This window comes from Physella acuta, unplaced genomic scaffold (assembly GCF_028476545.2).
Source record: "Physella acuta isolate Inbredline_101_S28 unplaced genomic scaffold, ASM2847654v3 ptg000078l, whole genome shotgun sequence".
Taxonomy (NCBI): domain Eukaryota; kingdom Metazoa; phylum Mollusca; class Gastropoda; family Physidae; genus Physella; species Physella acuta.
Genome location: NW_026731598.1, coordinates 921241 through 933914, shown reverse-complemented (window position 1 = coordinate 933914; position 12674 = coordinate 921241). Strand labels below are relative to the sequence as shown.

Genomic DNA, 12674 nt, shown 5'->3' with positions numbered 1-12674 from the left:
CTAGAGGATACCATACACTTATAGAGGATACCATACACTTATAGACTAGAGGATACCATACACTTATAGACTAGAGTAGAGGATACCATACACTTATAGAGGATACCATACACTTATAGACTAGAGGATACCATACACGTATAGACTAGAAGATACCATACACTTATAGACTAGAGGATACCATACACTTATAGACTAGAGGATACCATACACTTATAGACTAGAGGATACCATACACTTATAGACTAGAGGATACCATACACTTATAGAGGATACCATACACTTATAGACTAGAGGATACCATACACTTATAGACTAGAGGATACCATACACTTATAGACTAGAGGATACCATACACTTATAGACTAGAGGATACCATACACTTATAGACTAGAGGATACCATACACTTATAGACTAGAGGATACCATACACTTATAGACTAGAGGATACCATACACTTATAGACTAGAGGATACCATACACTTATAGACTAGAGGATACCATACACTTATAGACTAGAGGATACCATACACTTATAGACTAGAGGATACCATACACTTATAGACTAGAGGATACCATACACTTATAGACTAGAGGATACCATACACTTCTTCATAATAAGGACATTGGGACCGTGGTATACTACACGGCTCTGTGTTCTCTAGATCTCTAGCAAGATGATGCTGCTATACTACAATGCCAACAGGAATGCAATGACACAGCAACAGAAAAAACCCAACTACACAGTTTTAATATCAAGGGCATCGTGGGTCTTTTTAAAAAAAATCTATTAAGAATTCTATAAAGATTGATATTTTGGACTCTTACGAATGTCTAAAGGTGTCTTACGTGCTAAAGAAGTAGGTAGGTGCTGTGTGAGAGGTGTTGTGTGAGAGGTGCTATGTTAATGGTGCTGTATGGGTGGGGATCTGTAAGTGGGGTTATGTGAGTGGGGTTGTGTGCGGGTAGGCTAATGACTCTGGTACCCAATTAGTGTCTGTGTCAGCTCACACTCGATGACTTTTGCTTTAGTCTGCTCACTTTTCTTTACCTTCTTGCTAGGTGAGCCTCGTATGTTAATATGTACATTGTGTTGAATACAGACAAAAACTATGTGTGCAGCTGACCAACGTGTGTGTTAGGTGTACATTTGTGCTACATGGGTATATGTGTGTTGATGTGTACAGTGATGTGTTAATACCTACGTGTAATGTGTATATGTGTGTTGCGTACATGTATGTGCTGTGTACATGTGTGTGTTGATGTGTGCTCTATATGTAGACCAAACAATGTTGTATGTTCGGCTATGACACATGTATGTCGTAGATCTGCACATATGTGTCTGTAAACTGTTTTGTTTTTAAATCATTACCCTCAATAAACTCTAATGCGTTGAGAACGAAAATTCGGACCATTTTGTTTTTCTAACTCCTGCCAAAAACGAAGCAATGTTTATGTAACAAAAAGGTGAGCACAGAGGATTTTCTTGTTGCCAAAGTCTAAACTTCAAACTTTTTAACGAAATATAGACTCCACTAATGAAGAGACACCATTGAACTATAGAATCAAGTAATTAAGAGACTCCACTAATGAATAGACACCATTGAACTATAGACTAAAGTAATAAATAGACACCATGGAACCATAGAATTAAGTAATAAATAGACACCATTGAACTATATAATCAAGTAATGAATAGACACCATGGAACTATATAATCAAGTAATGAATAGACACCATTGAACTATATAATCAAGTAATGGACACCATTGAACTATAGAATTAAGTAATGAATAGACACCATTGAACTATATAATCAAGTAATTAATAGACACCATGGAACTATAGAATAAAGTAATGAATAGACACCATGGAACTATGGAATAAAGTAATGAATAGACACCATGGAACTGTAGAATTAAGCAATGAATAGACACTAGGGTATGTACTAAATGATAGGGAGATGACTCGGCTAGTACATGACCAAACATCGTTTTATTACGATACCATAACAATTTGACGACAACTACTATCACAAAACCATGTCTACCTTTTTGTACGATAGCTAATTAATATGAAGACAACTACCACAACAAAAGATCGCCGCCATTATCTAAGATACCATAACAACAGGCACAGCGAACCTAACAAAACATTTCTACTCTAGTTTGGGATAACACAAAGGTATAATATAACTAACACAGCCGCATAACATAACAACTGCTATAACAACGGCTAGCATGCGATGCGACTAGCACTACACTGCAGTACACCACATAACACTACACTACATAACACTACACCACATAAAATTCCACTACATAACACTACATAACACTACACTACCTTCTAAGCTAGGTACTAGTAACTACAAGCATAACATAAAACGTGTGTAATCCAGAAAAGAAACAATTCAGTCAATGCTCCCTCCTCATTACCTCAGCTGTGTGCTGACATCTACAGATCACTTAGGTTTGTGTGTGTTTGTGTGTAGGGGGGGGGGGGGGAGCACTTTACTTATCACCGGGAAAACCCCCACATTTTTTACTACTGTAATATCAAAAGATACTCGAGTTATAACCTGGGGTGGGGGGGGGGTGTATTAGTTTTGTTTTGGCCATGACCCTGGCTGATGCCAACAGGTCAGGCGTGCGCAGAGTTCTGGGAGCGGATGCCGCACATCTAACCATCGTAACTCCGCGTCGGTGGCACACTTTCGCACTCAGTCGGTACCGTGTGTTGGATCACGGCACGGCATTACTCACAAATGTTTGGGTCATCAAAACTATGGGGGCACTGGTGTGGTCATTGCTGTTGTTGTTTGTGGTGGTGTGGGCATGGTACCATTGCTGTTGTTAGGTGTGACGGTGTGGACATGGTACCATTGCTGTTGTTAGGTGTGACGGTATGGACATGGTACCATTGCTGTTGTTAGGTGTGACGGTATGGACATGGTACCATTGCTGTTGTTAGGTGTGACGGTATGGACATGGTACCATTGCTGTTGTTAGGTGTGACGGTATGGACATGGTACCATTGCTGTTGTTAGGTGTGACGGTATGGACATGGTACCATTGCTGTTGTTAGGTGTGACGGTATGGACATGGTACCATTGCTGTTGTTAGGTGTGACGGTATGGACATGGTACCATTGCTGTTGTTAGGTGTGACGGTATGGACATGTTACGATTGTTGTTGTGGACATGGTACGATTGCTGTTGAAGGGTGTGGTGGTACAATTGTTGGTGTGGACATGGTACAATTGTTGGTGTGGACATGGTACAATTGTTGGTGTGGACATGGTACCATTGCTGTTGTTCCGTGTGGTGGTACAATTGTTGGTGTGGACATGGTACCATTGCTGTTGTTCGATGCGTTGGTACAGTTTTTAGACCCCCTACACGGACAGCAAAGGACGGAATACTCGAATAGTAGCGAAATACAACTACTAACCCGAAGACCTCGAGTTCGAATCCGGGTTCTGTTCGTATAACGTCCATGAGTCCACCCAGCTCTGATGGGTACCTAACTCACGTTAGGGAAAGTAAAGGCTTTTGAGCATAGTGCTGACACTATCCCTTCATATGCTGAGGTCACAGAAACAGGTGAACTCTACTTTACTTGCCTTTATGGACCGTCCGGTTCGAATGGAAACTTTTTCATACACGGGGAGCATCAGATCCAGTTTTTGTGTTTTTACTGTTTTACTTTCGTATGTTGAGAAAAGGACGATTTCTATTTCAGCGAGAAATATCACCCTTACACTACACATGTTATATTCTCTTTCAATTATGTCGCCTTGATTGAAGGTTCCGTATAAAAAATAACATGCATTTTATTGTCGCCCTTACATTCCCTATTGATTTTCGCCTATTAATTCGCTACACATGGTAGCCCTTACATAAGTTGTCGCCCTTACATTCAGTCATGTGTTGTCACCCTTACATTCAATCATGTGTTGTCGCCCTTACATTCAGTCATGTGTTGTCGCCCTTACATTCAGTCATGTGTTGTCGCCCTTACATTCAGTCATGTGTTGTCGCCCTTACATTCAGTCATGTGTTGTCGCCCTTACATTCAGTCATGTGTTGTCGCCCTTACATTCAGTCATATGTTGTCGCCCTTACATTCAATCATGTGTTGTCGCCCTTACATTCAGTCATTTGTTGTCGCCCTTACATTCCTTACAAATTACCTCCCCCTCATCTCACCTGCCCCAGTTGCCTCCCGTGACAGAGCTGGCACGAGCCCGAGTTCACCACTCAACACGCACGTGCATGCCTCGGTGTGTGTGGGGGGGGGGGGAGGTGAATCAGATATCAATGAAATTATGGTCCAACATTTTGATTCATCAGATCAAGATATCAATGAAATTATGGTCCAACATTTTGATCCATCAGATCAAGATATCAATGAAATTATGGTCCAACATTTTGATTCATCAGATCAAGATATCAATGAAATTATGGTCCAACATTTTAATCCATCAGATCAAGATATCAATGAAATTGTGGTCCAACATTTTAATTCATCAGATCAAGATATCAATGAAATTAAGGTCCAACATTTTAATCCATCATATCAAGATATCAATGAAATTATGGTCCAACATTTTGATCCATCAGATCAAGATATCAATGAAATTATGGTCCAACATTTTAATTCATCAGATCAAGATATCAATGAAATTATGGTCCAACATTTTAATCCATCATATCAAGATATCAATGAAATTATGGTCCAACATTTTCATCCATCATATCAAGATATCAATTAAATTATGGTCCAACATTTTAATCCATCAGATCAAGATATCAATGAAATTGTGGTCCAACATTTTAATCCATCAGATCAAGATATCAATGAAATTAAGGTCCAACATTTTAATCCATCATATCAAGATATCAATGAAATTATGGTCCAACATTTTGATCCATCAGATCAAGATATCAATGAAATTATGGTCCAACATTTTAATTCATCAGATCAAGATATCAATGAAATTATGGTCCAACATTTTAATCCATCATATCAAGATATCAATGAAATTATGGTCCAACATTTTCATCCATCATATCAAGATATCAATGAAATTATGGTCCAACATTTTAATCCATCATATCAAGATATCAATGAAATTATGGTCCAACATTTTGATCCATCAGATCAAGATATCAATGAAATTATGGTCCAACATTTTGATTCATCAGATCAAGATATCAATGAAATTATGGTCCAACATTTTAATCCATCAGATCAAGATATCAATGAAATTGTGGTCCAACATTTTAATTCATCAGATCAAGATATCAATGAAATTAAGGTCCAACATTTTAATCCATCATATCAAGATATCAATGAAATTATGGTCCAACATTTTGATCCATCAGATCAAGATATCAATGAAATTATGGTCCAACATTTTAATTCATCAGATCAAGATATCAATGAAATTATGGTCCAACATTTTAATCCATCATATCAAGATATCAATGAAATTATGGTCCAACATTTTCATCCATCATATCAAGATATCAATGAAATTATGGTCCAACATTTTAATCCATCAGATCAAGATATCAATGAAATTGTGGTCCAACATTTTAATCCATCAGATCAAGATATCAATGAAATTAAGGTCCAACATTTTAATCCATCATATCAAGATATCAATGAAATTATGGTCCAACATTTTGATCCATCAGATCAAGATATCAATGAAATTATGGTCCAACATTTTAATTCATCAGATCAAGATATCAATGAAATTATGGTCCAACATTTTAATCCATCATATCAAGATATCAATGAAATTATGGTCCAACATTTTCATCCATCATATCAAGATATCAATGAAATTATGGTCCAACATTTTCATCCATCAGATCAAGATATTAATGAAATTATGGTCCAACATTTTAATCCATCAGATCAAGATATCCATGTAATTATGGTCCAATGTTTTAGCTTTGAAAAAGGATCTATCAATACGCTTACACTAATCCAACATACAGCCGTTATTGTCCAGCTGGCTTCATCAAAAGTTTATGTGTTGTTGTTTTTTTTTTATTACTCTTTTGTTTTCAATCGTGAAAAAGTTTCTTGTAGGCGTCAGGTATGCGACAACGGAAATTGTACACATACGTTCACATTGTTGGCTATCTTTTCTTTTTTCTTCATAGTTTGTTTCTCTGTGTGAGTTTTGTTTGGCAGTTTTATTGTTGGTTGGTTGGTATTCGATTATTTTGTTATATATTGACCATAACAGTAGTATCGATATTGACTATACATTTAAAACCGGGTGTGTCAAGATTGTGTCTAGAATATGTCTTGTCAACTGTATACGTGTACCTTACGTTCTGTGAACATAAATACTGGCTGGATCCGGGTGATACACGTCAAATGCTGGAACAATTCATTGCTTTGGGGGGAGGGAGGGGGACGACTCTGGCGCGTTGGTGGGGTGGGGGAGCCCGTTAGTGGGGTGGGGGAACGATTGATGGATCTATAGGCGCTCACACGGAAGGATCTCATTATTAAAATTAATTTGGTTTTCCTTTATGTTGAGTGCACGCATCTAGAGCGGGGTGTCGACTCACATTTTCAAAGTTGTGTGGTATTGTGTGGGTTGTTCAAAGTTGTGTGGTATTGTGTGGGTTGTTCAAAGTTGTGTGGTATTGTGTGGGTTGTTCAAAGTTGTGTGGTATTGTGTGGGTTGTTCTAATGTGTGGTATTGTGTGGGTTGTTCAAAGTTGTGTGGTATTGTGTGGGTTGTTCAAAGTGTGGTATTGTGTGGGTTGTTCAAAGTTGTGTGGTATTGTGTGGGTTGTTCAAAGTTGTTTGGTATTGTGTGGGTTGTTCAAAGTTGTGTGGTATTGTGTGGGTTGTTCAAAGTTGTGTGGTATTGTGTGGGTTGTTCAAAGTTGTGTGGTATTGTGTGGGTTGTTCAAAGTTGTGTGGTATTGTGTGGGTTGTTCTAATGTGTGGTATTGTGTGGGTTGTTCAAAGTTGTGTGGTATTGTGTGGGTTGTTCAAAGTTGTGTGGCATTGTGTGGGTTGTTCAAAGTTGTTTGGTATTGTGTGGGTTGTTCAAAGTTGTGTGGTATTGTGTGGGTTGTTCAAAGTTGTGTGGTATTGTGTGGGTTGTTTAATGTGTGGTATTGTGTGGGTTGTTCAAAGTTGTGTGGTATTGTGTGGGTTGTTTAATGTGTGGTATTGTGTGGGTTGTTCAAAGTTGTGTGGTATTGTGTGGGTTGTTCAAAGTTGTGTGGTATTGTGTGGGTTGTTCAAAGTTGTGTGGTATTGTGTGGGTTGTTCAAAGTTGTGTGGTATTGTGTGGGTTGTTCAAAGTTGTGTGGTATTGTGTGGGCTGTCGAACTGTATGAAAATAGTTGCCACCGCTGTGATAGTTTGCACATGATTAGTGACCATGCAAGCATGAATGTATCCATTATTGATTGATCCTTTGTCTCATATGGTAGTGTTAGACTTCGACAAGTTGAAAATTTTAATTACCACATGAACGTTGTGACTTGCTCGTAGATCTATATGTGGGCATCGACTGTTCGTCTATTTTATGAAACATTTCTAAGTCTAGAAACTCAAGAAATCTCCTACTTTATAGATTGAAATTATAAAGGAAAAAAATGTGAGGTTTGGTGGGGTGGGTGGGTGGGTGGGTGGGGTGGTGTAGGAGGTGGGGTGGGGTGAAGGTTACTGTTGTCCTATAGGTGTACCTGAATGTCTGACCTTTCAGTCCCATTTAACGCGATCAGCTGACATCTGGGGTATGTTGTTGTTTTACGGTTGTTTGACTCAACTCCGCGATCTTAACCTGTCTACGGCCTGTCTTTGACCTATCACATGTGGCGTCGTCAGGTTTTACGACACATTTTTCTGGCACACTTGTCGCCGTGAAGCCAGCTAAGTGACACCCCCACACACCCCCCACACACTCACACACAACAATTTAGGAATTCGATTATGTCAGATGTATCAGCGCGCAACGAGCTTATTATTTATTAAGGAAAATCGATACTTAACAATTGAGAAAATGTATTGAGTGTGTATCAAAACTTAACAGTTGAATAAATGTATCGGGTGTGTATCAAAACTTAACAGTTGAGTAAATGTATCGGGTGTGTATCGATTCTTAATAGTTGAGTAAATGTATAGGGTGTGTATATGGTGTATATCGATACTTAAGAGGTCAGTAAATGTATCGGGTGTGTATCGAGTCAGGCCAGACAGAAAAAGAACAGATGAAAAAAGCGACCAGAGAACGGACCGGATGTTTGAAAATTTAAAAAATTCGTCTGTTGCATGCAGGGATGTTTGTGACGTCATCCCTCCTTCCATGTTTTGGCCTCCACCCAATGAACGTCACGAAATTCAGCTCGTATAGCAGCGCGCGACTACATGAAATTAGCATGACGTCATTACAGGTCTATAGACGATATTTCACGCTAGGGTGACAGTCCCCCGCACGTAATCGTTTTCCCGCCGTTTTCATTGGTCAATGGTTGATGGACTGTTCTATTTTTAGATGTTTGTCGGAAGCTGATTAAGGAAGGATATTGCTTGAGATAGTTTACTCGTTAGCTGGAGTACAGTGGCCACATGATGTTTTAAGGTTGGCACGAGATGTTGTAAAGTGGCCACGAGATGTTGTAAAGTGGCCATGAGATGTTGAAAAGTGGCCACGAGATGTTGTAAAGTGGCCATGAGTTGATGTAAAGTGGCCACGAGATGATGTAAAGTGGCCACGAGATGTTGTAAAGTGGCCATGAGTTGATGTAAAGTGGCCACGAGATGATGTAAAGTGGCCACGAGATGTTGTAAAGTGGCCATGAGTTGATGTAAAGTGGCCACGAGATGATGTAAAGTGGCCACGAGATGTTGTAAAGTGGCCATGAGTTGATGTAAAGTGGCCACGAGATGATGTAAAGTGGCCACGAGATTTAATGTGGCCACGAGATGATGTAAAGTGGCCATGAGATGTGAAGTGGCCACGAGATGATGAAAAGTGGCCACGAGATGTTGCCTAAAGTGGCCTAAAGTGACTGGTGTAAAGTTGCCAATTTTTTTGTAAACATAATTAAACGTTTGCTTCTAATGAAGCTACAACAATCAACTTTCTCTAGAAAACAAATTAAAAATTCACACAAGTTATACAATCTTTTTTTGTGTATGGTGTAGTTTTTATAACGAAATATTGTCTCTGAAATTGTTTTAGAACGTTATATGAGGGGTGTATCAAATCTGCCACACTTTATTTTTATGTTCTATTGTCCGTGCCACTTCTCTCACCACAGTCGTCGTTAGACCAGAACTGTCTCAACTTTCTAGCACCTCTAAACATTCTGTGCCAGATTTGTCTCTTCCTTCCAACCAAATAAACCACAAGCAGTTGTCATTAGCCGTGAACCCATTCCTTTTTTGTACTAAGTTACTCCGTAGAATAAATAAACTCGCTTTCATTCACCCTTGGTTTCTGTGGCCTAATGGTTCTGATTTTAGACTGCTAATGGTTAAAAGCTTGGATACAGCTTGCAGTAGATATTATTTTTGTTTTGTTTTTTCTGGTGTAGAAAACCGATCTACCGAAAACACACTTTAGGGCTACACCCAACACATTGTTGTGTCGACAAAGCCACTACAACAATGGCTACCATATTTTCTTCCCCAGCTCCTGCCAAAAAGCTGCGGCTGATGCTGAGTTTTGCTGTGGGGAGTTTACTGGGGGACGTGTTCTTACACCTGCTGCCTGAGGTCTGGGCCCACATTGAGATAGGTGAGTTCAGGTAGATGGGTCAGGTACAGGTGGTGGGAGCTGTAGTGGTCTGTGTCATGGTCTAGTGATTTTGGTAATCGTCTTGTCTTGTGGTCTGTGTCATGGTCTTTGGTTTAGTGCTACTTGTCATGGTCTAGTGGTCTATGTCGTGGTCTAGTGGTCTATGTCGTGGTCTAGTGGTCTATGTCGTGGTCTATGTCATGGTCTAGTGGTCTATGTGATGATCTAGTGGTCTATGTCATGATCTAGCAGTGCATGTCATGTTATGTACCTCTCCATCCCCAGATGACCACGGGTCACACAGAAGAGTGGGTCTATGGGTCATCACTGGACTTCTCTCCTTTATGATCATTGAGAAGCTGATGGGAGATGAGCATGAATTTGATCCTGTGAGCAGCTGTTTATTTCTTTTTAGAGTCTGCACACTTGTATTTAGAAAACACTTGTATTTAGAAAACACTTGTATTTAGAAAACACTTGTATTTAGAAAACACTTGTATTTAGAAAACACTTGTATTTAGAAAACACTTGTATTTAGAAAACACTTGTATTTAGAAAACACTTGTATTTAGAAAACACTTGTATTTAGAAAACACTTGTATTTAGAAAACACTTGTATTTAGAAAACACTTGTATTTAGAAAACACTTGTATTTAGAAAACACACTTGTATTTAGAAAGCACACTGGTATTTAGAAAACACACTTGTATTTAGAAAGTACACTTTTATTAAAGTTCAAGTGAACTAAAATATTTTCACCAATGAACTAAATACATCAAACATCATTGGCTAATCAAAGGCTAGTCATTTGGCTGAGGTCCATTTGCCCAGGAAATTGTATTGGTTGATAAATGTTTGTAATATAAATAAGGTAACATTGGAGGAAGCATTTAAAAAACAAAAATGGTGTTAATTTGAAAATTTGATACACTTTGATGCTGTTTGACAAAAAGGGTTGGAGGGGCTAAAATACTGCACGTATAAATAAGAAAATAGAAACATGACCTAAATAATAGTCAGATGATCTGGTATAATGTTTAACCAAGGTCAAACCCACCTCACCCCACCCCTCCTCTCTGAAATTATTTTTTTACCCAATTATTTCTGTCAGTTGGAGGACACATGTGATGAGGTGCTAAAAAAAAATGGCGTCAAGCACAAGACCCAGGTGACCCACAGGACCCCAGCGGAAGCGGGTCAGAGAAAAAACAAGAAGGGAAACTCTAAGAAACACAAACAGAACACATCCAGGTTAAAAGTGGGAGAATCTCTACACAATGGTTATAAAACTCAGCAGCTAGCCAATGGTGGCAAAAATACAAATTCAAATAACAACAGAACAGAGGCAAATTATAATGAAGATTCTGGCAATAACAACATTAAAGTAAGACATGCTTCCCTGTATACAAAGTATTTTGTAAATTTTTATATATGGACTTTCTATATATATATATATATATATATATATATATATATATATATATATATATATATATATATATATATATATAATTTTTTTTTTTTTTTTACTTTTATTTCATTAGTTATATTTATATGTTAATACATATTTATGAACAATTCTACACATGGTAACTGTGTGAAAATGTGTATCTACTTCATCCTTTTATAGGTAAGTGGTTACCTCAACTTGATGGCAAACGTGGTAGACAACTTCACCCATGGTCTAGCTGTTGCTGGAAGCTTTTGTATCAGTACTAAGGTAGTGTACCTGTCTCTTACATCAGTACTAAGGTAGTATACCTGTCTCTTTGGCCCTCCTTCTTCTTTTGTCTAGCCAAAACTTTGGCCATCCTTCTTGTATTGTCTAGTCACAACTTTGGCCATCCTTCTTGTATTGTCTAGTCACCTTTGGCCATCCTTCTTGTATTGTCTAGTCACCTTTGGCCATCCTTCTTGTATTGTCTAGTCACAACTTTGGCCATCCATCTTGTATTGTCTAGTCACAACTTTGGCCATCCTTCTTGTATTGTCTAGTCACAACTTTGGCCATCCATCTTGTATTGTCTAGTCACAACTTTGGCCATCCATCTTGTATTGTCTAGTCACAACTTTGGCCATCCATCTTGTATTTTCTAGTATTGTCTAGTCACAACTTTGGCCATCCTTCTTGTATTGTCCATTCACAACTTTGGCCATCCTTCTTGTATTGTCTAGTCACAACTTTGGCCATCCTTCTTGTATTGTCCAATCACAACTTTGGCCATCCTTCTTGTATTGTCCAATCACAACTTTGGCCATTCTACTTTTATTGCCTAGGTTGGCCTGATCACAACTTTGGCCATCCTGCTCCATGAGATTCCACATGAGGTCGGTGACTTTGCAATCCTGCTCAGATCTGGCTTCAACAGGTGGAAGGCAGCTAAAGCCCAGGTAAATAAACACTTTTGTCCAGGTGCACCTTTGTTCCTCTCTTCACCATATATATATATATATATATATATATATATATATATATATATATATATATATATATATATATATATATATTCTTTCAGTTTCTGACAGCAAGTGGTGGGGTTGTTGGTGCTATCACAGCTCTGAGTGCAGAATCAGCACAAATTGCAGGTTGGTGCATGAGTTGCAACATGTCCAGTAGAGCTAGCTAGTTCTGTGCTTGTGGGTGGAAAGATAATAGAATCTTATCTAAATGTGTGTCATGTTTACAGGGGACAGAACTGCCTGGATTCTGCCTTTCACATCTGGGGGGTTTATGTACATTGCCCTTGTTACTGTAGTACCTGACCTTTTACAGGAAAAACATGGAGGGTAAGTATAGTGCTATAATAAAGGGTAGGTTTTATTGTATAATGGGGGTAGGTTTTATTGTATCAGTGTAGGTTTAGTTGTATAATGAGGGTAGG

General features: G+C 38.5%; 2 protein-coding genes across 5 annotated transcripts in view; one reads left to right on the top strand and one right to left on the bottom strand.

Moving 5' to 3' along the window:
- The window catches only part of LOC131954318 (F-box/LRR-repeat protein 20), a 35869-nt gene extending 33407 nt beyond the window's left edge, over nucleotides 1-2462 (bottom strand). Inside the window, exon 1 of one of the 3 annotated variants that reach the window (XM_059317923.1) lies at nucleotides 2347-2462. The gene's annotated coding sequence lies outside the window, so the exon portion shown is untranslated. Of the gene's footprint in view, nucleotides 1-1372; nucleotides 1422-2346 lie in introns of those variants that run through there. The other 2 variants (XM_059317929.1, XM_059317915.1) reach the window with 2 other exon arrangements.
- Nucleotides 1-12674, top strand: part of LOC131954358 (zinc transporter ZIP13) — a 39192-nt gene that overhangs the window by 23372 nt on the left and 3146 nt on the right. For both annotated transcript variants that reach the window (XM_059317982.1, XM_059317991.1), the window contains exons 3-9: nucleotides 9688-9792; nucleotides 10078-10181; nucleotides 10904-11176; nucleotides 11423-11512; nucleotides 12070-12183; nucleotides 12309-12378; nucleotides 12480-12579. In XM_059317982.1, coding sequence (XP_059173965.1) covers nucleotides 9688-9792; nucleotides 10078-10181; nucleotides 10904-11176; nucleotides 11423-11512; nucleotides 12070-12183; nucleotides 12309-12378; nucleotides 12480-12579 — 856 coding nt within the window. The remainder of the gene's footprint in view (nucleotides 1-9687; nucleotides 9793-10077; nucleotides 10182-10903; nucleotides 11177-11422; nucleotides 11513-12069; nucleotides 12184-12308; nucleotides 12379-12479; nucleotides 12580-12674) is intronic.